The sequence below is a fragment of the Spea bombifrons genome, chromosome 5, assembly GCF_027358695.1.
Source record: "Spea bombifrons isolate aSpeBom1 chromosome 5, aSpeBom1.2.pri, whole genome shotgun sequence".
Taxonomy (NCBI): domain Eukaryota; kingdom Metazoa; phylum Chordata; class Amphibia; order Anura; family Pelobatidae; genus Spea; species Spea bombifrons.
This window is the reverse complement of record NC_071091.1, coordinates 62,544,434-62,572,426: the sequence shown is the minus strand read 5'-3', so window position 1 is coordinate 62,572,426 and position 27,993 is coordinate 62,544,434. Positions and strand designations below refer to the sequence as shown.

Genomic DNA, 27,993 nt, shown 5'->3' with positions numbered 1-27,993 from the left:
TACATAATCTCCTGGAAAAAGTAATAACATTTAAGAATATAAAATGAACCCCGATCTGGCTTTTCACTGGCTTTACGCAGTCTTCCTCTGAAAAGTGACGTAGCGTAGAAAGTTACGGTGTTGTGGCATCCTCCTACGAGCGACCAGTCAGGACTAGCGCAGACTCGCATTTCCTTCACTCACAGGCACCGCCTCCCCGATCTTGGACTCTCCCTTACAAGCCGCTTAGAACAGCCACGTCCGCTTCCCCCCTAGACCGGAAGCAAGCCGCTGGCTTCCTCTGGTGTCCGTCAGCCTTACTCTCTGTCCCCGCCCAAAGCTCCTCCCATGCCCTCCTATTCCTGGAGCATACGTATCACGTCGTCATTGACTAAGGGGCCTAGATAGGAGTACGAGAGGCGGTGAAAGGGTCCCCTCCACCCCTCCTTCAATTTCTTTCGGACTCGACAGGCTCAGGCACACACCGGTCTCCCAGGATGATTCCGCTCCGCAATCTATTGCTGCTCGTCCTCTTGGCTTTCCCGGTCACGCTCATTGGCAATGCGAGAGGTGAGTGCGCGGGAAGGCCGGGCGACATGAGCTCGGCTCTCAGTGCCTGAGCGGTTCGGTGTTTTTGTGTGTCCGTCTATATTGTCTGCTTGCAGCTTTGTGTGTGGAAATATATACCGCTCACTTGACCGCGAGTGACTGGCCTGCGGAGTGTGCTGTGAGGCACGCATTGAACCGCGTAATATCGGCCTAATACCATTTGCGTTTCGTGGTGTGTTTCTGGGTTGTTAACGCTGGTGTTGCATGTTGGTAATTGTGTGTGTATCTGTCCCATATGTGTTGGTGTGTATACGCTCTGTGTATGTCAGGCTTCTGGCTGACGTGTCACTCTGCGCCCTCTGCTCATTCATTCCCTGGCTCCTCCTCACACTGCCCTGCATATGGTGAATGTATAAAACCTGCACACGTATACGTCTTATTCATGCACGGGGGCTAGCGACATATTATTATAGAAGAATACGAAAAAACTGGAGCGCAGTTACAGAGCTTACTGTGCTGGGGCTGCTTCGCTTGGTTTATATTCAATAGGTGACACACAAAAAAAACCCCAGTCCTTTTAATTCTATATGATGACTCGCCTTATAAATAAAGCTTGTTTTATTCTAAGTTTTTTTTTTTTATATTGTACCTGGAAAAACTTTATCCTGTTTGTTTTCTTTATAGCGTCAGCCCTTTTCCATAGCTCTGTTATAGTGAGGAAGAATAGAAAATTAATGATAACTTGAGGATACGTAAAAGTATGGCGCAAGCCTATTCATAGGTGTAGATTTCGTACAGTCACGCTTAAGCATCAGATAAGTATCTTTTATGTATTGTTTGGGCTGTTTTGCAAACACTAAAACAAACTTGATAGTTAAGCCAACAATTTAAGATGTTTTCTTGGATGCATTTGAAGTGGCACTTTGTGTACCAGAAGTAATCCTCCGGCATTTCATCCCTGTGAACTCATGTTACTTGGGACATAGTGCCTTCAACATAAAGTGTGACAGACATTCTTTCCACCTTGTGTATTATTATTTAGGTCCCCTGGTTGCTGCACAGGATGCAACAGAGGATGAAGAGGCAATCGATGATTCGGTAGTTGAGGATGATGACGATGAGGCTGAAGTGGAAGAAGATGAATCTACAGATCTGGTAAATAGTTCTTGGAACTCTGTGAAGTGTCAAGGTAGAGAGATATGTTTGAATTTGAAGTCTTATGTCATTGTAAATGACAGATTTTGAGGAACATGTGTTTATGATGCATGTCACAAGTCTCTCGTCTGTCATTGACGTGAATAAGACCATAATATCTCTGAGATCTGGTATGTACACCCCAAAGCACATAGTATTTGTTTTCTCATCACCTCTACTGTTCATATGTATGCAAGTAAAGAGGAAAGAAAAACCATAAGCAATATAGCTGCATAGTTATTGGAAAAGGCTAACAGTCACAATAAAAACCTCAATGTTCTAAATATTGCAATATGCACCAGAATTGGTTTAGCTTTTGCATTTATAAACATAATCCACGATCCCCTGTCTAGAGTAATTTTGTGACAGGATATCTAACTGTCCTGAAAGAGAGTGCATATGAAAGCCCTTACCTTAGGTAGAAGTTAAAGCACTGCAGCTGGCCTTCTCCTTGTTCTGATATTTGAAGCAGGCAATTATCGTGAAAGCTCTCACATTGAAATCATTGGGATCACCTTCTGTGCACAGCAGTCTGCAAAGGCAAGCACTGGAGCTCAGTGACAGTAAGCACTGCACACGCTCAGAGAGAGAGATGTGTTCAACCTGTTTGGAAAATAGCACGGATTCTGCGGAATCCCCCCTTACGCATTTGCAAAAGGGGCATCACAAAACGTTAACGACTAGAGGTACAATATGCATCAAATCGCTGGACTCTCCCGCTACATCTTTTGCAAAACAAGAATAACGATACATTTGCCAAGGTCCACCTGAAAGTCTTTTGTATGTGTAACAGAGCCATTAAGTGACAAATACAGCAAAGGTTAAGAGATTGGTTAATGTAATTTTTCTTTTGAAGCAGGGACCCTAAATCCAATGTTTGACACGCTAACAATCCCTTTAAATAATAAAAGGTGATTGAGCAAACACTTGGTATAAAGCTACTGTTACTATCCTCTTAAAGGTTATCCATTAGTACAGGGATGTCCAACCTGTGGCCCTCCAGATGCTGCAGGACTATATCTCCTGTACTCCTCAGCCAGCCGCTTAGCTGAAAGAGCATTATGGGAGATGTAGTCCTGCAGCATCTGGAGGGCTGCTAAGGGGCTGGCTGAGGGGTATGGGAGATAAAGTCCTCCTGCATTAGTACTTTTTCTAATGTTTTTTTGTTTTCTTTTTTCAGACAGAAGAAAAAGAGGAGGAAGAGGACTTGAGTTCGGGCGAGCCCAAAGCCTCCCCCAATGCTGATACCACCATTCTGTTTGTTAAAGGAGAAGGTAAGTTATTTCCTGTGTGATTAAAGTATTCATTGTGCAGTAAAGCTGTAATATATCCATGGTATTAGCCCCCAGTTTTTTAGCCTGCTCTCTAAACATAGTTAAATCACATCTGTTTCTTCATAAACTTTAATTTTGTGTTTCTCTCCAGATTTCCCAGCTAACGACATTGTAAAGTTTTTGGTGGGCTTTACTAACAAGGGTACAGAAGACTTTGTTGTTGAATCCTTGGATGCCTCTTTCCGCTACCCTCAAGACTACCAATTCTACATCCAGAATTTCACCGCTCTCCCATTAAACACCATCGTCCCTCCTCAGAGACAGGCCACATTTGAATATTCTTTCATCCCTGCTGAACCTATGGGAGGCCGTCCCTTTGGTCTGGTTATCAATTTGAACTATAAAGATGTAAACGTAAGATGTGCATTTATTTCTAGTGCTCTGTAAGCACACATGTTCCCGTATGTATTTGGTTACTGTTGAGTTGTTGTTTTTTGGCACTTAATGTTGATATCATTGTTGAAAACGTAGTCGGTTTCCTCTGTAAATTATTTTTCATTGAGGGGGATAGCATGAACTTGTAGATAAACATAAACTTGCTTTATTAATGTTAATTGAAGTGCCATCCTTTTTTGGTCTGTGTAGGGGAATTCTTTCCAAGATGCTGTGTTTAATCAGACCGTTACAATCATTGAAAAGGAAGATGGTCTGGATGGTGAAACGTAAGTTGTGTAGCACCTTAATAGTCTCCTTTCTTGTATATATCACTTATGAATACACTGTTTAAATGTAGCACGACATACATACAATTTGATGGCAGATAAAAAGCCTCCTGCTCATTTTTACTGACGTGAGACTCGAGTCTTAATCATTCCTTTATCTTGTCTTAGATTCAGGATGGTTTTATGCCTACCCCATTCATGTTTACGTTCGCTTACTATGTTAGCCTCTGCCACTTCTGATGGGAGGTTGTTGCATTCATCTACCATCTATCCTTGGGATAAACAATGTGTTTTTTTACATAGTTTCCGTTGATCTCAAAGCCTTTTTGTTTGTATTTTTCCCCATTTGTAGAATTTTCATGTACCTCTTCCTTGGCGGACTCGGCTTACTTGTGATCGTTGGGTTGCATCAGCTACTGGAAACAAGAAAGGTATGCAGCACTTTTTTTGAAGTTTGAGTATGATCTTGGAGGGCAGCAGATTAATTACCCATTAATTTTTTGCTCCAATGGAGTCTTTCCTATGGTAAAATGTTAAGCTTTAGAATAATGGATATTGTTAGTGGATTTGTTCGACCCATCTAATTGTGTTTTAACTGTGTGCATTCCAGAAGATCACTTTAGTCTCACAAATAGACATTGATTTAAGCCTTTAACTAGGCAGTCAGCCATCTTCTGCTTGTGTTTTATTCATTTTTTTTTCTGCAGCGAAAGAGACCTGCACAAAAAGTTGAAATGGGAACATCTAATCAAAATGATGTGGACATGAGCTGGATCCCTGCGGAGACTCTCAGCCAGATTAGTATGTATCCAGTTTGTAATATGTTGCTGTAATTTTGGCATCTCAATATAGAATTGGCAAGCTAAATCGTGTAACATGACCCTACACCCACATTCATTGGTGTTCTTATTTTGCTTTAAATGAAAAATGTCCAAATATAGATGTATTCCTGTCTTGTCAAACTACATTTCTGATGTGTGGTTTAATGCTATTTGCTTTTGCTGTCCCTCCAGCCTTCTTTTTTTGTGTTAATTTTCACCCCTAATCTTTTCTTGCTGTCTTTTTCTTTTTATCTGCTTACATTTTGCGGCTTCAGTGCAAAGTAGACGAGGTGAGGCAACTTAACTTTCCTCTTGAATGCATGGTTTGCTCATCACAGATGAACTTACTACTCTTGTCATTTATTACATACATCTACAACCCTGTGGTTACTGAGAGATGTTGCATGCATTATGCTTTCTGATGCCTTGACTTTCGAACTGGGGATCTTTATGAATGTCTTACAGAAGATATTAAACAAAATAGGCTATTGAAGGTTCTTTATCTAGTTGGCTGTAGCAGTGCCATGGCTACTTGGCACTTACTTCAGGTTCTATATATCTCTCAACCCTTCCCAGTGTTCTAGACAATTTTCCAGACTGTCTCCCACCCGTACTGTGATATTATGTTTGGTTCATAGCTGTTCTACAAACAGCTCATTAATTTTATTTTTTTATGGGGTTTAAATTGTTAAATGATCTTAACTCTATGGGACCTGTTATACAGCGCTGTGGAAATCAAATATGTACTTGGCTGATCTTGAACCTTTAGTATCTCTTGGTATACTTCTCTGTTTTTACACTTGGTGTGCAGCTTCTTTGTTGGGCTCGCCTGTGTAGACTACGCTATGAGAGCCATGAGCTTCATGTAGGCATTGGTGGAGTGGACTAGTAAATTACAATTGTGTGTATCGCAATCAATAACACAACCATTCAGGCTTAAGCCAGTGTAATGTACTGAATGCAGTCATGTGTGTGGCTATTTTCAGTGGCAGCATTGGTAAAATCTGCATTGACTAATGTTTGTGACAAGTATGACCCTGTCTGACTTAAAAATGCACAGCAGATATATAAGGAACTGTCTGCTGTTGTAGTTCCCTGACGCTAGGTTTTGCCCAGTCCTGGTTTAATGTGCCCCACATCCAGATACGCATACAGATCACCCACTGCTTTATTGAAGTATAGCTCCAGTGGATCATTCCTGTTGATTACATTTTCAGCTACCAGAATGGCTTTTTATACATTAAACCCAGAGTTTTTAATTGTAAGGGTAGCAACTAACTGGTGTGTATGTGTTATGTCTGTGTGTGCGTGTGTAATGCATGTTTTTGTTTGCAGATCTGATTCATTTTTTCATTTTTCTCCCCGTTTAGACAAAGCTTCACCAAGAAGATCTCCCCGCAAGCGAGCCCAGAAAAGATCAGCAGGATCTGATGAATAAACAGACTTTGCACTCTGCCATTTATCCTGTCCTCTAACCCTACCCTCCTAATGCCCAAGATGGGAACCTCTTGAAATTCATACTAGCAGCATTAAAAGGGAATTGATCCCTATTACCCACTCAGACTGCAAATTAAATATATATTTTCCTAAGGGAAACTTTGTTTTTATACATAAGTATTTTTTTGACATTTGAACAAGCATAGACCATCTTCCGCAGATTGCAATGCACATTCCACAGTCTGGATCGTGGATGCTGATACCTGAAGCTGTTTCTGTATGTACGTTGCCTTTTGCTTCACCACTCTGACGGTTTAATCCACTTTATACATGCCTTTCTGTTTCAATGAAAGCACTGCTGGGTATATCTTCATGTTGGCATGACTGAGCGCTGAGCCATGGATGTCTAGTAATGTCTGAATTCATGTAGTTCAAGTCATGGCGACGGGTGGAAATCATGTTCTGTGGATCTACTCTGCTGCTTTTTAATGCCACAGTGCAAAGATGTTGCTTGTTTTTGTTTTCTTGCAGACCTTGGTAGTACTAAGGCAGCCTTTGGTTAAAAAAAAAATGCAACTATACAGGATTCAATGTATATTTGTCCTGACTTCTAATAGAAGTTTGCAATGCTGTTTTATTTTTTGGCGAGGGTGGGCAATGAATATAGGGTGGTGTGATATATGTGCAGAGTTTTTTGTTTTTCTTTTCACAACATTTGTGGGCTACGAACATTAAAATAGGGGGTAAAATGTCTGATGGGTTGGGTATCCGTGTACAATAAGCGAGGAGCTTACTTTTCTGAAATGATAAATTGACGTTAAATCTGCCTACAGGTGTACAAAACATCACATTCTTAAATAAAGGTGAAAAAAGACGCTTTCCTACATCTTGTGTTTTCACTTAGTGGTAATGTGTAATCTTGTGCACACCTAACCATGCAGTTATCTCCTGATTGCCTAGAGTGAGAAATCCATATTATCTAAAAGGGAGCAGGGCACACAAATTGGGGGGGGGAGCAAAATCTGGAAACGAGTTGAGGGTAGCCAAGCTCTGCTTTGCAGCTGAAATGATATAACTTCTGTAAATGTCATCGTGTCCAGGCATATCGGAAGACAGCTGTACGGAATACACTCTGACAATCGTTTTAAGAAGCAGAATGCCAATAAATGTGTCCTTATTTGCATGTGTGACTGGAACAGTCTAGGGCCAGATTCTGAGTGCACTACTATGTTCCTCTCAAACAAAATAATAATTTTCCTTGCCATTCTAGGTGGCACAAAGGAGAGAGATCTCTGGATCACTTTTTATTTAGGCAGACACTGGTGATATCACAAAGACAACAATAAAGTACAGATGGTGTTCAACAGCTCTGTTAATTCAGGGGTTAATGGATCAGTGATTTTGTTGAAGTTACTTCAATGCTCCCTTGAAAGAGAAGGGGTTTGGTGGAATACAGGAAATGTCTGCAAGGACATAATTGCATACATAGTTTTAAGAGAATATGTATAAAATTGGGTCAAAAGAGAACTTTGCCTTTGTATATGGATGTATGTATATAAATACATGTCTAAGAAAAATGGATATTGCTGTATTTGCTCAATAGAAGTTGTTCGTGGAAGTTGCCTTTTATCAGTCCAACCCCAGAAAAGATACAAAGTAATGTAAGCTTCTGGGACCGCTGAAGGTGTTGTCCTAAAAGCTGTATGTTGGCCCAATAAAAGTTACCACCTTTTAATACTATAAACAGATACAATGTAGGCTAACCCCTCCTGATGAAGAGAAGATGGTGTTTGCTTGTTCTAAACCAGTAACCCATCAGAAAGCACTGTAACATTTTTGCCCAGACTTGCAGCTCCTGATCATTTATTAGGCAATTAACTTTGCTTACCTGTGTGATATTGTTGCTATTCATTGAATGAGGCATTTTAGAACACATTTTATCAATGCATAATTATTACATGAACATCCGCTTGGCGTAATTATTATTCTTTACCTATAATAGTGAAGGGCACCACCCTGTGGTCACACACTGAACAGCAACGTCTTGTGCTAAAATCGCACATGCAGCGCTTTTTTGTATTTAAAAAATATATCTTATACAATTTTATAAAGTTTACAGAAATAGGAAATCTTTGCCACTACATTAAACATCCATATGTGTGTGGTATTGTTAGAATACACAAGTGTAAATCATGGAAAATGATTTTTCCCATACATCCAATTATTTGATACTTCCTGCACATTTAGGAAAAGCCACCTATTAAGTGCCTATACTGCTAATACATCATGTTTCAGATCCCTGAACCCTGATGCAGGGGACTCAATTAAGTGCATCTTTGAATAATGACAAATCAAGGTTTCCATGAGGGCCGGTATTAGTGCTTCCAGATTTACTATTTTGTGGTGCTTTTAACATGAAAGCTCTCATGGTTGTAGCTGTGATCATCAGTTTCCATACCATATGAATTTGATTCATTATCAGTAACAAAAAATCATGGTGGCGATATATTATCTATCATTTTTTTTACTTCAAAAACAGCATGAACACTGACTTATTTAAAAGGATGTCAATTCAGCCATGCCCCCCCCACATCATGATGTGCTTCCTCCAATTGAAACGCCGTCCTTTTTTTGTGCATCTGCGAGGGAGCACTGATTGACGTGGAGGAGAGAGAGGGGCGCCAAGCGGTCGCTCATGAATAAGGAGAAAGGCTTGAAAAAAATCTCTGTGTCGGAACGTTGCCTGTGTGAAATTAACTCACCTTACTATTTGAGTGCTGAGTCTCTGCTTTTTTATTTTGATATATTGTAGCGCCAGAATATGACTTCATATCCCGGCGCTCAGAAATGATGCCGCACGCATCGTGGCAGAGCAGCGAGACAGAGACAGCACGCTCCCACAGCAGGGCTTCAGCAAGGTAAGTGAACAACAAAGTGGGGGGGGGGAGGGGGTAGATAGTGAGAAGGGAGGGATAGCTGGGGAGAGGGGGTAGATAGTAAGAAGGGAGGGATAGCTAGGGAGAAGGGGGAGGGGGTAGATAGTGAGAAGGGGGTAGATAATGAGAAAAGAGGGGATAGATAGAGAAAGGGGTAGTAAGAATATTGAGATAATGAGTGAGAGAATGAATTAAAGTGTGAATGAATGAGGGTATGAATTAATGTGTGTTTTAATTTTTTGAATGAGTGAGAGTATTAATTGTGTGTATTGTGTGAATGAGTAAGAGAATTAATACCCGGTTGGCATCTTCAAACAGGTAGCACAGCGCCACAATGTGGTCAAAACATAATATTACATGTTACATCTGTAACGTGTTATTATAACCTCGGGTGACCTCTTAATGCAGGACATGCCTCCACCTTTCCCTGTTTAAACCTGGACTTCCTCTTCTGGGTCACCCTTGGTTGGTGTATTCTGCTGTTTTCCTGTGCGAGTTATTGCGACTATTTATTTGTGTGACCCGGCTTGCTGACTTCGCTCCTGTTTACTGATTTGGCTCCTGTTCTCTGATCGTTTGGTATTGACTCGGCTTGTTTGACTACTCTTCTGGATTTGATTCGGCTTCCCGCTTTACTGGTTACCAGACCAGATTCTTGGTTCCAGCTCTCCTGGCTACTCCTGGTTCCTGTTTGCCTGGCTCACTCCGCCATCCGGGGTCCTCCTCATCCAATCGTCACAGTGTGAATGAGTGAGTGAATAAATAAATTAATGTGTGGATGAATTGCTTGAATGATTTGTAAAAATGCATTAATTAGTATGTGTAAATTATTTGCGTGAATGTGTGAGAGAATAAATCATTGTGTGAATGAAAGTGTGACTTAGTGAGTGAGTGTATAAATGTCTGTGTGTATCATAGATGTATAACTGATTTGTGGAAAGGCAAAGATGCCACAAGCAGGGTGTTTATGGGACAAATATGACACAGGGTGGGCTGTTTGGGAACAAAGATGGCAAGTCCTATGTGTGTAATTTGGGTGCTGCTCAGGCTCTATGTGGGCAGTGTGAATGCCAAGGCTGGCCTTTGGGGTGCGCAATATGTGATCTATGCCTGTAATTTAGGTGTTTTTTATCCATACCTTTAATGATGAGTTTTTTGTGAATTCCAGTTGATTTTTGTGTTATTCTATTGATCTTTATCTCCTATACTATCTTTCCATACATCATTTTTGTATACCTGCAAATACAGGATTTGTATATCTTATTTAGTTGATCAATACTTGCAGTGCTGTTTCCATGTGTTGTTTATTTGATCAATATCTTCATTGCTGAGGTTACAATGTGATTTTCAGTTGATCTATACCTGCAATAATGGGTTTCTGTGTTGATCTATACCTGCTATGCTATGTTTCCATACATTATTATTGTATACCTGCAAAAACAGGATTTGTATGTCTGATTCTGTTTATTTGATCTATACGTTCAGTGCTGAGTTCACATGTGAATTTCAATTTATCTATACATGCAAAGCTGGGTTTGTGTGTTATTCTGCTGATCTATATCTGCTATGCCATACATTATTTATGTATACCTGTAAATATAGGGTTTGTATGTCTTATTCGGTTTATCTATACATGCAAGTGCCGTTTACATGTTTACACCTAGATATTTGATCTATACCTAAATTACAGGGAGTAATGGAAGTGATTGTATGCTAGGGGCCCAAGGAAATGCTTGCCTATATATATATATATATATATATATATATATATATATATATATATATATATATATATATTGGCACTTGGCAGTAGAGTCTAATATATATATATATATATATATATATATATATATATAATATATATATTGGCAGCAGGGTCTAATATTGAAGAATGAAAAATAACTGCCAGTTCAGCTGTTATTTTTTTTGAAGTTATATTTCAATCATGGTCCTTTCTTCAGAGATAAGTGCATATTATGCAGTTACCAATGCGTGTCTAATGCAGATATACACTACAAAGTATATAATAAAGCTCCATCAATCTCATAATTGTTGTCTGTGAATTATTCTTCTGAAATATTAAAACAAATTTTTTCGATTCAATCGTCGTAATATTTTTCCAATTAATGGAGGAGGAACATGCTAATTTGGCAATTACAGAAATAATTTTCTGTTGAGGATCAATTTATCAACACATTATCATTATCATTTTAGGTGTTAAGTTCTGTTAGTTAAGTGAAAAAGCAGCAAATAAAGGAGATACACTGTATACAACAACTACACGTTGATAGTTATAACAAGCGTACCTCCCATTGTGTCATTGTGGCTATTTGATTGGGAGTGTGGTTAGAAAGAAGCTGATCGATACTCGAACATTTATATTACTTTCAGTCCTGTTGATATCTAGTTATAAATAGGTAAAGCATTTAGAGAAAGAGGGATATTCAGGAGAAGTTAATCAGCAAATATATGGATGTCAGTTCCCTTTGAACTGGTGTTGCCCAGGTTTAGGGCACATATGGGGTAAACATAGGGTTGCCACCTTTCTTGCAAAAAAATACCGGCCATGCTATTTGGCATAATTAATTATATATGCGTGACATATAATAAACAAATATTGCCTGTCACAGAAACATAATGTGCACCTACCCCCCCAATCTTTCCTGTCACAGAAACATAATGTGCACCTACCCCCCAAATATTTCCTGTCACAGAAACAATGTGCACCTACCTCCCCGCAATATTTCCTGTCACAGAAACATAACGTGCACCTACCCCCCAAATATTTCCTGTCGCAGAAACAATGTGCACCTACCTCCCCCCAATATTTCCTGTCACAGAAACATAATGTGCACCTACCCCCCAAATATTTCCTGTCACAGAAACATAATGTGCACCTACCCCCCCAATATTTCCTGTCACAGAAACATAATGTGCACCTACCCCCCAATATTTCCTGTCACAGAAACATAATGTGCACCTACCTCCCCCCAATATTTCCTGTCACAGAAACATAATGTGCACCTACCTCCCCCCAATATTTCCTGTCACAGAAACATAATGTGCACCTACCCCCCAAATATTTCCTGTCACAGAAACATAATGTGCACCTACCCCCCCAATATTTCCTGTCACAGAAACATAATGTGCACCTACCTCCCCCCAATATTTCCTGTCACAGAAACATAATGTGCACCTACCTCCCCCCAATATTTCCTGTCACAGAAACATAATGTGCACCTACCTCCCCCCAATATTTCCTGTCACAGAAACATAATGTGCACCTACCCCCCAATATTTCCTGTCACAGAAACATAATGTGCACCTACCTTCACCCCCCAAAAAATATTTCCTGTCACAGAAACATAATGTGCACCTACCTCCCCCAATATTTCCTGTCACAGAAACATAATGTGCACCTACCTCCCCCCAATATTTCCTGTCACAGAAACATAATGTGCACCTACCTCCCCCCAATATTTCCTGTCACAGAAACATAATGTGCACCTACCTCCCCAATATTTCCTGTCACAGAAACAATGTGCACCTACCTCCCCCCAATATTTCCTGTCACAGAAACATAATGTGCACCTACCCCCCCAAATATTTCCTGTCACAGAAACATAACATGCACCTTCCTTAGTTTACTTTTATCAGTGCAGACAGGAGTAGGGACATAAGGCCTTTTTCCTCCGAGTCCACAGGCAGCGAGCTTGCACAGGCCGGGCGGTCTGCGGATGCAGCCAGACTCCAGAGCACTGGGGGAAGTGTCATCAAAGACAGAGCGGCAGGAGGGAGGGTGATCTAATGGGTGCTCCCCCTCATGCCAATCACCCTGCCAGTCTGCCCTGCAAAAAATACCGGCTATTGCATTGCCGGTATTTTTAATATACCGGCAGGGTGCTTTAAATACCGGCAGTGCCGGATGTGGTCCGTTACATCTGACGTAAAGCTAACGCAGCATTCCACAATAGGAACATACCAACAACACGGTGGTAATAGTGTGATGGTCTGGGCTTTAGGAACTTGCCATAATTGATGGAATCAAGAATCCTGCTCACTGACGGAAAATACTGAAGGAGAATGTCCGGCCATCAGTTTGTGACCTTAAGCTCAAACGCAGTTGGGATATGCAGGGGGACAGAGACTCAGGCACACAAACAAGTCCATCTCTGAATGGCTCAAAAGAAACAAAATGAAGGTTGTGGAGTGGCCTAGTCAAAGCCCTGACTTGAGATTGAGATGCTGTAGCATGACTCTGAAATGGCAGTTCATGTCCAAAAACCCTCCAATATGAGTGAATTAAAACAATTTTGCCAAGAAAAGTGGGCCAAACATTTCCCCACAGCGATGTAATTGCCAGTTTTTGTAAACGAGCCATTAGATTCAGGGGGCAATTCATTTTTCACATGGGTGATATAGATTTAAACACTTTACGTTCAATAAAAGAAATTATCATTTTGTGTTTAATCATTTAAATCTGACAAATAAGTGAAAATAGAAGAAATCTGGAAAGAAGCAAATACTTTTCCACAGCGGTGTATTTGGCACCCTCACCATGCCTTCCTTCCCAAATTAACATATCGCTACCTTAGATTACAGTGACATGCATCTTATTAGTCTTTTTTCTTTCAGACACTGACCCTTACAAAACTACTAATGTGTGAATTCTTCTGTTTAGGACCTACTAAAGCATGCTCCCCGGAGTGAGTTTTTTTGTGTAGATGTATAATGTTAGCCTGCGTGGTTGTTAAGAGTTAGTTTGCATGTTAGTATGCGTTAGTCTGTGTGTAAGCGTGTGTGCTCTACTTGCCGCAGGGCACCAAAGAGACAAGTCAATAGAAGAACAGATATAGGCAAAGTCTGTAACATCATTGATATGGTGGTATGGCTTTGTAATGCATACAGAGTCTAAAACAGGAAAAACTATTTAGTAGCAAGTTTATACATCATTTCTTAAGATATCTTTCAATACTAATTCAATGGAGAAGACTTTTTTTACCACCTTATTCCAGGATGACAAAAAATGGGGTCCATTATCTAAAGTGGGTTTTTGCAGTTTTAGGTCACCAAAGGGCTTTATTATCTTTCACAATTCATAATTGAATCAGTGGCAGTTCTTTAAAGTTCTTCAAGGACTTCTTGCAGGATAAACCTGACACAGTCTCCCAAATATATCTATGCCTTTGCAGATTCATCCCAGTTTAAATCCAAAGAAAAATACAAAAAAGACAATTAAAAAAAAAAGAATCAACTCCAGTGTTTATTTTCATTTTAAATATAACAATTTTATTGCTTAGATTGATATAGAACAGCTTTCATTTTGAGTTTGGAAGTACTGTACAGATGAATAAGAAAGAGGAGTTCAGGTACCAAACAAAACGTGATCCTCTGTTCATGTGGCAGACTAGTACATAACGCATAGCAGCACTCTTATCGTTCCCTTTACAAAAAAAAATAAGGATTTGTTTTTAAAACTATAGATTCCTGTTTCATAAATGGCCTGAAAAATCACCTTGGGTTATGTCATTTGTACAGACTCATAAAGTGAAGGTGGAAAGTTCTAATAATAATAAAAAGATCATTGTGAATTTAGAAATCTGACTGTTGTGTAGCCCTGGCTATAATAAGACAGCCACCTGCAAGAAGGGGGCTATATTGCATTTACAGTCAAGTGCTTATTGTAGTGATTTAATAGTTCTAAGTATATATATATATATAGAAGTTAATTTGCAATGCAAAAAATGTGACAAATAAAATAATTCATAAGATTTGTTTTGCAAAAAGCCCTGAGAGGAAAAAGGTAATTAAAAAAAAAAAAGACAAAAAAAAAAACAAAAAACAGTTGAAACATGCAAGCTATCAATCTAAGATTCACCCAGAGTTTAAACATGGTATACAATTCACAGTTTAATATCAGAAAGGGACAGTGGGAACAGCGACACCTCTTAGTCAATCTTCTTTATGTATATGCTTATATATAAAAAAAATGACAAACCTTATCTATCAGGATACAAATACACTTAAATAAAGCTTTCACTCAGTAATGATTATTGCTAGCTGATGTCCCGCTGCTCTGCTGGGCTTCATTTCATTAATATATCAGTTCAAAGGAAAAATGTGCAACAGGGATTCAAGGGGTATTTAAAAAAAATCTAAAAAATCCAAGGATGCCTCTGAATTAATTTTAATTAATAAGAACACTTTGTAAAAAAAAAAAAAAAAAAAAATCATTGGTTCAGATTGATTTTTGTTCACCTGAACTAGCCATTTTGTGCTACTCAATACTTACAGCCCAGTCACCCTGAGCTTTAATCACAAAAGGCATATAGCTGCAACAGTGCCGTCCTGGCCTTCTCATTTGATTGTCAAGCATTGCTTTACCATAAGGGCTATATGGGAGTGTATGGTGGAGAGGTGATGGGATATGCCGTTCAAAAGCTATAGGTTTGATCTTGGAATTAACCAGAATATTCAAAAAAAAAAGTGTGGAGACGCCCGATGTTTTTCTTTGAGTTTCCCCATCAGAATGATTTCTAATTGCGTTGCCAGGCGCCAGAATTTGTGCGCAACTCTGGTGCAGTTGTAGAAAAAAAAACAAAACAAAAAAATGAATGGCCTGGTTCACTTGAGCCAAATCAGTTTCTAAAATGATTAACACAAAGATGGGGTTAAATTAAAAAAGGATCCACACACCATGCTAGAAAATATTCAACGCAATATTCCACAGTCGGTAATAGAGTCAGGAAAGTGGGAGTATGTGATTGTACGGCATTACAGGACAGTGAGTAACAGCAAGTGTATGTGTGTATATATGCACGTGTGTGCACGTTATATGAATGCACACACAATAATACATACACAAATACAACATCAATTTTAATTACAGATAATTATCTCCCACCATCACTTGCCTAGAAGCCTAGAGATCAAAAAGGCAAATTGCACTGCTACAGCAGAATACATCTGAAATTACAAACAATCCATACATGTATGTGTATCTAAGTGTGTACATTATATTATACATACACACATACATACTCCACATATCCACATATGTACACATATCTTCAAGCGCCAACCCAAATACCTCAGGAGCAGTCCTTTTACAAGCTACGAATTTTACCAGTAGTATGTTCTCGCTGAAATGCAAGGTGCCAGCGAGGTGAAGGGAGGCATGGTTTTCATCACCAGGAAGACAGAACCCTTTTTGCTTTCACAGTCCGACTAACGGCCACACTTTTCACAGGTATAAAATTTAGGCGAAACCATCATCCTCCCTCCACAGCTGGACACAAGCCAGGCTGATGTCAGCCTATTATGTGCAAGTCTTTTTTTTTATATATATAGAAATTGAAAACAGGGTTGATTACAGTACTGTAGGAATGGTGCAATGCAAGAGAACTGCTGAAGGCTAGGATTTGAAAAGCAAAAAAAAAAAAAAGTTTATATATTATACATATACATATATATATTAATACCAGGATCCACAAAGGTTACTTGGTAAATTTTGAAGGCAAATATTGCCCAAACAGTTCTGCAAAATGCAGAAACTAGTAAGATGTTGTATTCAAGCAAACAGAATTGAGAGATAGGCAGGGCGCAGTCATTTCCATGGTTTTGACAGAATCCATCCTCTGAATCCTCTGTGTATTAATTCCGAGGTAGAACAAAGACTGATCAATGACACCATTCAGGAACCTTTGTAAGTGGAATCAAGTTTTGAAGTTCAAAAGCTATTTTGAATTTTTTTTTTCCTGGATCACGGCAAATGCCAATTTCTTTCATCCACATATCCGAAATACTCATTACAGTTCATGTTTTCAGGAGAAAGACAAAAAAGGTAAAACAAACCCTAAAACTAGGAGGTCAGAGGGGAAACACAAGCTGTGCTCTTGTATAAGGTATGCCCCGACTGTCCATTCACAAATCTGTTTTCTTCCAGTTATTAGCTGTATTACTGTATGGCTTCCCTACAATCACATGTCCACTTCTGAAAAGAAGGCGATGTGCAGGAGCAAGCATTTACACACAGACACGGTCATTTCAACGCTTAACTGGAAAAAAAGTTCTGTTTGAATAAGTTTTAAAGTCATTTTATCATCAAAAACATTTCTTTAAAAAAAAAAAAAAAAAAAAGTCTATGATACCAAAGACATAAAGTAGTAAGGCACTCAAAACCAGTATAAAGTTTTTTTTGCATTCAAATGAAAGCTTATGGCACTTGATATGGCCTGCCATACTCTTCCGTAGCTGGAGGAACTTCTTAAAAAAGGTAGATCAGACAGAAATCGGCATTTTACTTTGGGGTGAAGAACGTGTGGTCAGTTCCACAAACCTCTGGCTCACTTAGCACCCATTAGGGCAAGGGCACCTTCCGCTGCAATAAGAATGTGATTTATTGCTGGATCTTCAGACTCCGAGAGACCCAAGAGACTTTTCCGATCAGAGATTTTACAGCTTTCAGGATCTTTAATGCTATCTAACCCTGGAACTTGTTTTGGGGTGCTCCTCCCTGAACTAGTTTCACTTTTTTGAGATGATTCCTCGCCAGTCACGTTCACTGCCTGGTTTTTTCTGCTTCTGGTTACTGATTGGTTCAGGCTGGGTAGTGGATCACATTCATTTTCTGATGTGTGATGTGTACTGCTTTGCATGGACTCGGCATCACTCTCTTCCTCGCACCTTAGTTGTCTGTCTTCCTTGTCACTTTCCTTCCCCTGGCTCTTCAGATCTTTAACTTTCTGGTGGATTCTTTGATGTCGCACCAGACTGTGTTTCAGAGTGAAAGTGCGTTCGCAGGTCTGGCATTTATAAGGCCTTTCACCTAGGAAAAAAAGGGGAGAAAAACGGTAAATTGAAAAAGCTTAAACGACTTCCACATGTCTACAGATCACATTGTTAGCACAGGCAGAGATACTTTAGCGAGACATACTTTTTTTTCTCTAATCAGCTAGATCACTGAGCCTCCCTCTTCGAATAAAAGTAATTAAAAAAATCCAAACATAGTTGCACAAAAACAGGAGGATTAATATTGGGGTCAACATCTGCATCTTGCCATCGATATTCAGAGAAATGCACAGCTTAAACAACACAAATTAAGGTTTGCATTAGCACACAAAAAGGTATAGTCACGTACTTGTAGTCACATGTATTTTATAAGCTTAATTAAATACTATAAGTGTCACTGAGTGTGAATGGATACTCCTGGGATTTATGAGCACACAGGTGTGCTTAAGCACAAGTAAACACTCAGTTATCCTAATAACCTTACAGGATGCACCTAAGTAACTTACTAGTGTGAAATGCTATTCAGATTCAAACTGTATGTTGGCAAATGTGTAGGTCACGCTACAAATCAGCATTATGCTGTGGAATTCATCAAAAACCTGCAACTGTGAATATAAATCAATACTAACAACACAATTTCTTGGTTCTACACTTTGGAAATTCTGAAATTACAAAACATTAAGTTGTTATCATGGAGGGAGCTGCCCTAAGATAAGTGTGTTTATTCGCACACACCCATTTCACTTACCAGTATGGGATCTCATATGCCTCGTCAAATCCTGCAAAGACCAGAAGCGCTTACTGCAAACGGTGCATATTTTTTTCCTTTTGTCCGCTTTAGAAGACACCTTTGTTTCGTTAGCTTTGGAATCCTGGTCATCATCACTTTTTTCCAAGGCCATCTTCTCTATACTGTCTTCTGCAGAACCTGCCTCACCATCCACCTTCCGATTTCCTGAATGTTCGCTCTCGGTAGGAGATCTAGTCACCTTCAAGTCCACTGGCTCTTCCTCCATGTCCCCACCTTCTGCACCGTGCTGAGATAGATCACAGGGAGAATCAGGCAGACCTTTGCCTTCATCTTCACTACTCTTTTCATCTCCTTTATCTTCGCAGGTATGGGCCTTCTTGTGCCTTCCCAGTGTGGCAGCGAACTTGAAACTTTTCCCACAAACATCACAGGAATTGCTACTGCTCCCAGCAGTCTGATCGCTAGCAGACAATTTAAAGTCAATTAGTTTGCTGGCGAAATTTAGATCAAGGCTCTTGTTGCTCACAGTATCATCTTCCAAGTGTTCTTTGTATTCACTTGAGTCTTCTTTGGCTTCCTCCTTATTGTCTAGCGATGGTCTTTCCTTTTGATCGTTCTTGGATCCACATTCGGGTTCTGAGGGTGGAGCGGCCTCAGCCTTATCCCTGTCCCCAGAAGTCAGGTCTAACGCGTCACCCTCAGTAGCAGACATCTCTGCATCAGCATCAGATTGGCTGTCTGTAATGAAACACCAGAAGCCATTAGTGATCACATTATTAAAAACTAAACTCATCTGAATAAGAGACTTAAGGGAATGTCATATTTTTCTTAAACATTTCTTGAGATTAATTTAGCTGCTGCACGAGGATGTAAACAAATAAAATAAGAAACTCAAGACTGTAAGCTTGCAAGCAGGGCTCTCTCCACCTAACGTATCTGTTTGTATTAGTCGGTCAATTCTCGTCTTGTCATACCCCTTGAATATATGTATTGTATTAAGCTCTATGTAAATTGTTGGCGCTATATAAATAAAAGATAATAATGATAATAAGTAAAGCAACCTAGTACAATATAGTCTACAATATTACACCATCTGACTGAAAGAGACTGTCCTCTTAAAAGATAAGTTTGTGAATATAATAAATGCATGAAAGTGTTTTATGAAACCAACTAAACATACTGTGCTTGCAATACAAAGCACTGAGCTCAGAAACTGCAACTGAAGCACCAGGAGCCAGACTGAACCCCTTCCACAAGTTAGGATTCTTTCTGCCCCCTTGTGGACAACTGGGGCAGGGCGGCTGCAAGAACATGTACCAAACAAGGGTTTATATACACTTAACATAGAACATGACAGCAGATAAACATTTATCCCATCAGACTTCAGCTTTTCTTGGAATCAGGATAGCTTTATGTCTATCTCATGCATGTTTAAATTCCCTCACTGTATTAGCCTTTACCACTTTTAATGGGAGGTTGTTCCATTCATCTAACATCCTCTCGCTGAAGTAAAACAATCCTACGATAAAAGTTAACCTCTGAACCTCCAGCTTTAGGACTATGGCCTCTTGTTCTAATACTTTTAAATTATTTAAGTACGTTAATGTTTCTGTCACATCTCCCCTTTCTCTTCTTTCCTCAAAGCTATCAATGTAATGATCCCTTAGTCTTTCCTGGTAATGTTCTGTTCCCAGTATCTACTACCCCCTTTCTGTAGAATCTGAGATTTCAATCCTCTCATTTAACTTAGGCCCCCTAGTTAGGGGAAAAACTATTTCTATTTAAAAAAACGCTTCCCTTTGGACTTTATTTAACCCCTTAACATGTGAATTTTTCGGTCATGTCCACCATCTCCCTTCAATCTTGCGTACATTCCAAGGCTTCTATACATCGCCTCGTATCTTTTGTTAGTAAGGACATGTAGAGGCTCTTCTCTGTATTCTAAATGAGGTCTCACCAATGATCTATAAAGTAGTATTTGTATGTGTTTTCCTATTATTCACATATAATACCTTAGTGACTCATGAGTGACCGTAGAACTCCCATGAGTCACAGCCAGTGTGCCCCTAATCAATCTATGATGATTGTAGAGCTGTAAGTAGTAGTTGCATGGGACGCCATGCAAGTCATTTATGTTCTACTATAGGCTCAGGCACATCATGGAAAAAGTTAAAAAAATTGAAATGCATAAAATATTATCTCTGCAAGTTTGCATATTTAATAAGGGGATCACTGATCCAACTTGTCATCTGCACAAGAGAGCGCAGAAAAATACAGACATTTGCTGTCAGTGAATCTTCAATTAAAGAAAAAATTGTAATAAAATTATGTCAAAAAGACAGATAAAAATCAGTGGACATCTAAGAGGCCTCCTGCTCTATGTGCAATCAATGCATGTCTTACTCCTAAGACAGCAAATCATTAAACCGCGCTGGTGCAGAAAGAGACCAACTTCTCTTGAGGTATTTAAACGGTTAATTGCTTTTTTTTCTTTTGCCAAGAACAATGGGGAAAAGTAGGATCATTTGATAGCAGGGATAGATAATGATGCAAAGCACAACGAGGAAGGACAAACATTTGCCCTTCCATGCCAAAGATGGAGAGTGTAAAACATCACCCCAACACCTACTTCCAAAGATCCGTTCTAGGATACTATTCTAAAAGTTTTTGCGTTATATTTGTTTGCTGCCATTTTCAGTCTAGTCCCAATGATATCCCATCTCGGATTCTACGCAAGCCCAATTTGCTACCTGTGCTATCCTGAGATCCAGCATCACTTTCTTTAGACTGGGACATAAGACCGTTTCTTCTTAAGGACAGGTTGGCAACTCCATGTTTGCGTAACAGGTGGCGTTCGCAGTTAGATTTGGTAGAAAAGAAGGCATCGCATTTTGCGCAGGGGTAGGGCTTCTGACCTGAAGCAGGGAGAAAAATATGCTTAAAGATGGCTTTATCTGATTGACTTTTTTTCCCCAAACAACCAGGTCAAAAACATTGAGACCATCTGTAGCAGGAATCAACTGGCCTACAAGGATAAATAAATAATTTATCAGATAATGTGTGCGTCTCCAGGTTTCCTAATGTCCTAACATTATGCTATATTCATGGCAGCGAAGTCATGAGTGATGTGGGTTGAGGCAGCCGAAGGGGAAAGAAGGGAGGGCAATCAGCATATCCTTTGGAAACAAAAGAGCTTGTCTCAGCTAGACACAATAGCAGCATTATGAGCACCCACTCTGCTTTAATCTGCCTCAAGTTGTTCGTTTTGCTGCTAATTAACAGCTAAATCTGCATTAGCAGATCGCATGCCCCAATCCTAACTCTCAATCTGTCATGTGACCTCGCTCTGCCTAGTTACACGGCTATCTGTGCCTTCAAGTTTTCAGGAAAGGGTTAAAAAAAAAAAAACACAAGAAAATTCAAGCCTTCTTCTTTCTGATCATCTGAAAATTTCAAGGCAAGATGTAATTGTTCACAAAGAACACAGGCATTAAGCAGACACTATCAATAAATGAACAGACTCCTAAAAATACATGGTCAATGACTACCGAGTCACAAACAGGGAAAGGCCTTTATTTTTTTTAACCCTTTGTGGAGAAAGGCCTGCTAACCCCTAATTGCCTTGCCAAACAGCAACTGAAAGCAGAAGGGTCCCTCAAAACCTGTGTGTGACGTTTTTCACTGGCAGGAGGCCTATAATATATTGTTGATAAAGCATACATACATGTACATTTATTATATATAGCTACGTTAGCTTTATGGAACATAAAAAGGAACAAAAGTTGCACAAAACTACAATTGCATTTGTGTATATATGGTTTGGTGACAAGACTGTCATGCTACAGACATACACATACAAATTTATGTCTGCTAGTTCCATTTACCCATTCTAAAATAATGGAGGCTTCCCGCAGTCTTCCTTACAGTTTAAGACTGGAATGACCACAGCAAAGCCACCAAAATATTGTATATTTTTTTATAGCTGAATTAATCTACTGCATAAGTAAAACAGATCCCAACCAATCTTTAAATGTTTGTTTGAGCTTACATGTTAAGGCCAGAACTAGTTCTTATAACCCACAGTGTAAACATACAAGTTTACATAAACATTAGTGCTGGAAAATGCCATACAATAATTATCCTAAACAGATTAGACAAACAAAATTATCTTACCTGTATGGGTAAGCATGTGTCTCTGCAGGGAACTTGCCCACGGAAAAACACGAGGACAATACGGGCAGGTGATTTTTTGCACAGAGTTGGAATACGAATTTCTCTTTGCTCTTTTATCTTCACCGCTATCCCTCTCATCTTCACTAGTTCCATTGTGGTCTGCAGCCTCTTTGAGATCTTCAGTGGACTGGAGGTAAGGGCTGAATTTGTTAGTGTCTGTTGTGGCCAACATCTTTTCAATGCTTGCAAATTCACCACTTGACTCAAGATCCAGCCCAGTGGGTACCTTGGGTTTGTTTTTAGTTCCTTTCTTTCGACCTCGTTTCTTTGTTCCACCAGCTACAGCAGTTGAGGTGGTGGTGTCAGATGGGCTTCCAACCATACTTGGAACATCACAAGGAGCTGTAGGTTCCTTGTGAGGGATTGTCATTTTGGATTTGGAGGCACCAGATTTCTCAGTGGCTGCTGAGTTGTTGGCAGCAACTTGAGAAGCAGGAGTGGTAACTTCATTTTTTAACAAAGCAGAGGGAGACGATACAGAGGAAATAATCTGTGCAATTGAAGCCAGAGGTGGCAACTCTTTAGGGATCAAAGGCTTTGGCAAAAGAGGTGGTGGTTTAGGCCTCAAAGGGCGCAGGACTGTTGCACTGCCAAGCACAGCAGGAGAAATGATAGGTACCGTTAAATGCAAAGTGTTTTTCACAGGTTTGGAATGTGAGATGGATACAGATTTATCTACAATTTCATTGGCACTTGAGGAGATTGGGCATGGCTGACAGTTGTATTTCTGCCCAATGGTCACCAGAGCTTGGTCTTGGGTCTTTGTTGTAACCGGAGACTCATCTTTGTCCTGTTTAGTGTGTTTAGGGATGGACAGATCAATTGGCTCCATGGAGTCAAACGAGGCAACAGAATTGCTATAGACAGGTTCCTGCTTTACTTGGAAACTACCTGGGTTCTTGTTCTTTTGAGAAAAATCCAAGGGTTCATTAATGTCCACGGGGAAACCGGCAGTATTTTCAACTTTTAAAGGGAATGCAGGGAACCCCACAGGTAGAAACCCGCTCTGTGATTCTTGGTAGGTTGTGGCAGAAGTCCTCTTAAGGTAAGTGTTGTCTTCCAAAAGTGGGGAGTCTGACCTGGTAGGTTCAGGACTGCAGGCTCTAATCAAGATGTGACTTTCTATCTCCTTCTCTTGCACATGTTGGTGCTGCTTAAGTATGTGATGGATGCAGTTTCTTTTGGCAGAGAAAGCTGTGCCACAGTCTTTGCATTCAAATGGTTTCTTTTTTGGGAAGTTGGCATGCGTTCTCATGTGTATATGAAGAGCACGATAATTCTTCATGTCCTCCCCGCAGCATTTGCACACAGTATCAGGAGAACACAGTGCATCCACCATTTCTGCTGTGTTTGTTGAAACATAGTCAATGTTCTTTTCAATGTCTTTTCTGGTGACTTTAAGGTGCTTCTTACGCAAGTGCCTCTCGCAGTTGGCTTTGACAGTAAAAGGATACTGGCAAATCTTACATACGTATGGTCTTTCACCACTGTGTGTTCGCAGGTGACGTATTAGTGCAGCCTTGTCAGCTGCAATATAATCACAGATGTTACACTGATAGGGCGAAATCCCCAGGTGAGTGCGTATGTGAGCCCTCAAAACACCGGAGTATGAAAACACTTGATCACAGAAACGGCAAGGATGGAAGTCTTTTCTTGATTGGGGAGCTTTTTTATTGTTTGCTCCAGGAATGATCGATTTCAGATTCACTTCACCCACTTCCTTTTTGATTTTGGAATCCAAATCTAAAGGCATATAAGCTTCCATAATACTGTCTTGTTCCAGCTGGGATTTTATGTCTCGTTGACTCAAGGCATCATTGTTTGGTGTTTGGGAGTTTTGAGAAGAAGAGATGCCATTGATTCCAGGCCTGGATTGCAAAAATATGGCGTTTGTTGCAGATTCTACAGTGTTCTTTATAATCCCCAATGGTGGCTGAGGAAGGCTAGGGCTGATGCAGCCTGGAGATGCCTGCTGAGTGTTAATAAGGGGAGGGGGCGTAGAGGTGGCAACAAGTGTACGAGGAGTCACCAGTGGCTTTGGCTTTAGTGGAGGCATATGTTTGAAAATGGACTGTGTGCTGCCTGGAGGCGTTTTACCAAAAGCAGGAAGACTTATCTGAGGGGGTGCGGAAGCAGCCATCTTGAGTATCTGCTGAATATCAGCCAACTCACCAGAGGTGGGTTTAACCACGATACTGTTGTCAGGTTGCATGGTGAAGCCCTTTTGAAAAGGCTGCAGGTTAAGCAGCTTTAGGTTCTCTTTTGTCGGTGGCAAGACTGAGAAAGGACCACTTACAGAGGGGGCTTCTAAAGGAGATAAGTTCAGCATGCTCATGCTACCAAATTCCTGAGGTAGGTTACTCTTCAGAGTTTCTAGGGCTATGGCCTGTAAACAGTCTGGTGTGTTCTCGTTCGGACTAGAAGGCTTGATGTCTTTGGTGTACTGCAGGCCCAGAGCTGCCATGAAAGCTTTCTGTTCTTGGTTCTCTCCAGCTGAGTTTTCTGCCTTGTGCTCACTTTTGGCCTGCCCTTCTCCATGGGTCTTGATGTGCAGTTTCAGAGCAGAGTACATCGGGAAAGCCTTATTGCAGGTTTCACAAATGAAACGATGAAATTCACTGATACACCTCCTTAAATTCGTTTCACACCAGACCTATTCTCAAAAGGAAAGAACACTAGTAAGAACAGACATTCATGAGCAAAACAGTATTGCTTTACTAACACAATATAAAAAATAATATTCAAGGAAAATATAGATCACTATATAGCTTTGTTCCAATACACAAAGATCCAAACAAAGTCATTTTGCTGCATAATTTCTAAAGTGTTTTGTAGGGATATGGAAATCACATTCCTGTATTAAAGCCGATTACCCATAATTGAAGGCAAGGAGAATCAAGTGATAACCTGTTCCTTATCAGTTATTCTTTATACTCTGTGACTGTTACCTGAGCGCCTCATTTTTTTGTAACTGAAAGAGTTAACAACTACCTGGGTCTAAGGGCAAACCAGGGTTTCCCCCCCTCCATATGCCATTTAAAGCCATGTGCACAAGGGATTATGATGATAAGCCCTTTACTGCTATAGAAACCCAAAGAGCATTGCATGTCTGGCTGTGGTACTCTACATCACTAACCGAAAGCCTACTGCTCAAAAAACAGCGCATAAAGCGGACAACCTGCCTTTATATCTTACTAAATAGCAGCTTAAGGCAAGATGCGATGCGTTTCTGCAAAATCCTTCCCCTGCCTTTAAAGCATGAGATTAGCTCTCTCATTATGTTCTTGGAGTTAGTAATAATTACTTAGGCATAACCTTGATCAATGCCCGAGTTTCCCAGGATGAGGCACATCATATGCCTCCCAGTTTAATAAATGTCAGTTTAATGTCATGTGTCACGAATGAAATGCTGCCATAGCATTTGGCCATCTTAAAATCCTAATGGATTATGAGGTGCAGGATTTTCTCCACAAGGTTGCATCAACATTAGGGTCTGGGTAAAGTACAAGTATACATGTAAGACAAACATAATTTCACGCCAATTATAATTTTAAGAACGTGTGCTGCATACAAAGGACGTGTGCTGCAAACAGAAGAGGCAATGAAAATGTGTATAAGCTTTGCCGTGTCCAATGGTTATGGTGATTAGAGCTAGAATACCGACATACAGGCAGAGCTTCTGTTTTCCACTGGCTATATACAGAGCTCCAGCCAACCATTCCTAGTTTGTCGGAAGACCGACGAAACCATGAGGTTCACAGGCCTACTTACACTTTTGCTTATGATCTATTCGACAAACCTCCCATACTACTCTTACCCAGTGGAGTGTTCTGGCCTTCCCAGACAGGTATCCAATCTTATGTCCTCCAAAATACCTATGTATCCATTTTAAATATTTTAGACTTTCCATTAATAAAAAGGAATGAAACAAGCTTGTAAATAATACACATTTTTGCAAACTTTGGTCATAAAAAGGTCATTTATTTCCTTCATTGTCTGTGCCTCTTACCTGAGAAATGATAGGAAACTTCTTGGCAGAGAAGTCAGTGAAGCCCAGATCATTGAATCCAGCAGGGATGGAAGGGTTATTCTGGATAAAAGGCTTTCCTGACGAGTCCCTGGGGAGCAGCCTGTGGATCGCAGCATTATGGCGCAGCATGCCCCGGTGGGTGCGGAATGAAATACAACAAATGTCACACCTGGGAAAAGGCAAAGGAGGGTAGACATCAGATCCACAGCACAAGGCACACCGTGCTAACACACACATACTGCAATACAACCAGAACATAACCCGCAATTCATACAACAAATTAGCACTAATTGTGTTTGTAAACCATTAAGAAACCTCTTTTAAACATTTTGATTCGATCGGCTCTTATATTAACTACTAGTAATTTTACTAAATTTTATTTCAGCCAGTGCCATCTACTTTCTAAAAGAACTCAACTATTACCCTGAGGGTTCAACATTTCATCTCCCCCAAACCCCAAGGACATGTTTTAGGGCAATGATTCTCAATTCAGAAACACTGCTTGTTCATCTTCCCAGTAGTTTAGCTTTAGTCAGTTCAGAGCTGGACCAAGCCACGGTCCACCCATGCCACTGACATGTTAGCTTGCCGAACAGGCTAGTGTCCCAGAGCACAGAAGGTTAAAGGAAAAATGTAGACACGTCCTTTTGGATACAGGGAGGCCACAGGATTATTTTTAGGAAAGGTGTAAGTCATGTAATACAAAACAAAAAAGTAATGATGTCTTACAGGTGCATTTGTGCACAATATGATACGTGGGATAACCTTGAATGCCTGTCTCATACTTTAACCAACGGATGGGCCGCTACACCTAATTTAGCTGTATGTATATATGTATATGTATATATATGTATATATATATATATATATATATATATATATATATATATATATATATATATATATATATCTCTGCTTCCATCAAGTCACAGGAGGCATTGTGAGAATCCAATGGACATCAGAATGGAAGAAAAACAAAAACATAAGAAAGGAACTAAAGAAGCAGAGAAACAAAAACGCTGGTGATAATGCAGCCATTGGAGATCCTCGTTCTTGTCGTAGATTTGCTTTAAACCCCCTCTATCAACACTTATCCCTTCCCCCAAGACCAAGTGTACAACTTGCTCTTCAGCATAAGTGCTAGAGACAGTTTTCTCACCACGAGAGATCTTGCACAAAAGAAAAACAAACCCAGCTATAGCCAGAGGGATGTAATAAAAGCCTCTCGGGCTAGCACTCAGCACCTGTTGACATGTCTTCAAACTCTGGTCTAAACT

The 27,993-nt window shown here is 40.0% G+C and overlaps 2 protein-coding genes across 3 annotated transcripts in view; one reads left to right on the top strand and one right to left on the bottom strand.

Moving 5' to 3' along the window:
• The first annotated feature begins 345 nt into the window (after positions 1 to 345).
• Positions 346 to 6,852, top strand: SSR1 (signal sequence receptor subunit 1). 2 transcript variants are annotated; one of them, XM_053466384.1, is made up of 9 exons: positions 346 to 549; positions 1,571 to 1,683; positions 2,903 to 2,996; positions 3,148 to 3,410; positions 3,642 to 3,718; positions 4,071 to 4,149; positions 4,426 to 4,519; positions 4,815 to 4,829; positions 5,910 to 6,852. In XM_053466384.1, exons 1-9 carry the CDS (start codon positions 477 to 479, stop codon positions 5,975 to 5,977), a joined length of 876 nt encoding a protein of 291 aa, XP_053322359.1. In that variant the 5' UTR covers positions 346 to 476; the 3' UTR covers positions 5,978 to 6,852. The 2 variants fall into 2 exon arrangements, with proteins under 2 accessions (XP_053322359.1, XP_053322360.1); XM_053466385.1 differs by lacking the exon at positions 4,815 to 4,829.
• Positions 6,853 to 16,119: 9,267 nt separating this feature from the next.
• RREB1 (ras responsive element binding protein 1) overlaps positions 16,120 to 27,993 on the bottom strand; it is a 44,260-nt gene continuing 32,386 nt past the window's right edge. Inside the window, exons 9-13 of the mRNA XM_053466270.1 lie at positions 26,696 to 26,885; positions 22,627 to 25,339; positions 21,204 to 21,368; positions 18,451 to 19,191; positions 16,120 to 17,739 (exon numbers count right to left, since the gene is read on the bottom strand). Of these exons, the coding sequence (XP_053322245.1) occupies positions 17,258 to 17,739; positions 18,451 to 19,191; positions 21,204 to 21,368; positions 22,627 to 25,339; positions 26,696 to 26,885 (4,291 nt within the window). The 3' untranslated portion in view covers positions 16,120 to 17,257. The remainder of the gene's footprint in view (positions 17,740 to 18,450; positions 19,192 to 21,203; positions 21,369 to 22,626; positions 25,340 to 26,695; positions 26,886 to 27,993) is intronic.

Bases quoted from the DNA above. Each gene is read 5' to 3' on its own strand.
- SSR1 (XM_053466384.1), top strand. From the start codon at position 477: ATGATTCCGCTCCGCAATCTATTGCTGCTCGTCCTCTTGGCTTTCCCG. The intron at 2,997-3,147 runs GTAAGTTATTTC...GTTTCTCTCCAG, and splicing joins TCTGTTTGTTAAAGGAGAAG to ATTTCCCAGCTAACGACATT. The intron at 3,719-4,070 runs GTAAGTTGTGTA...CCCCATTTGTAG, and splicing joins GATGGTCTGGATGGTGAAAC to AATTTTCATGTACCTCTTCC.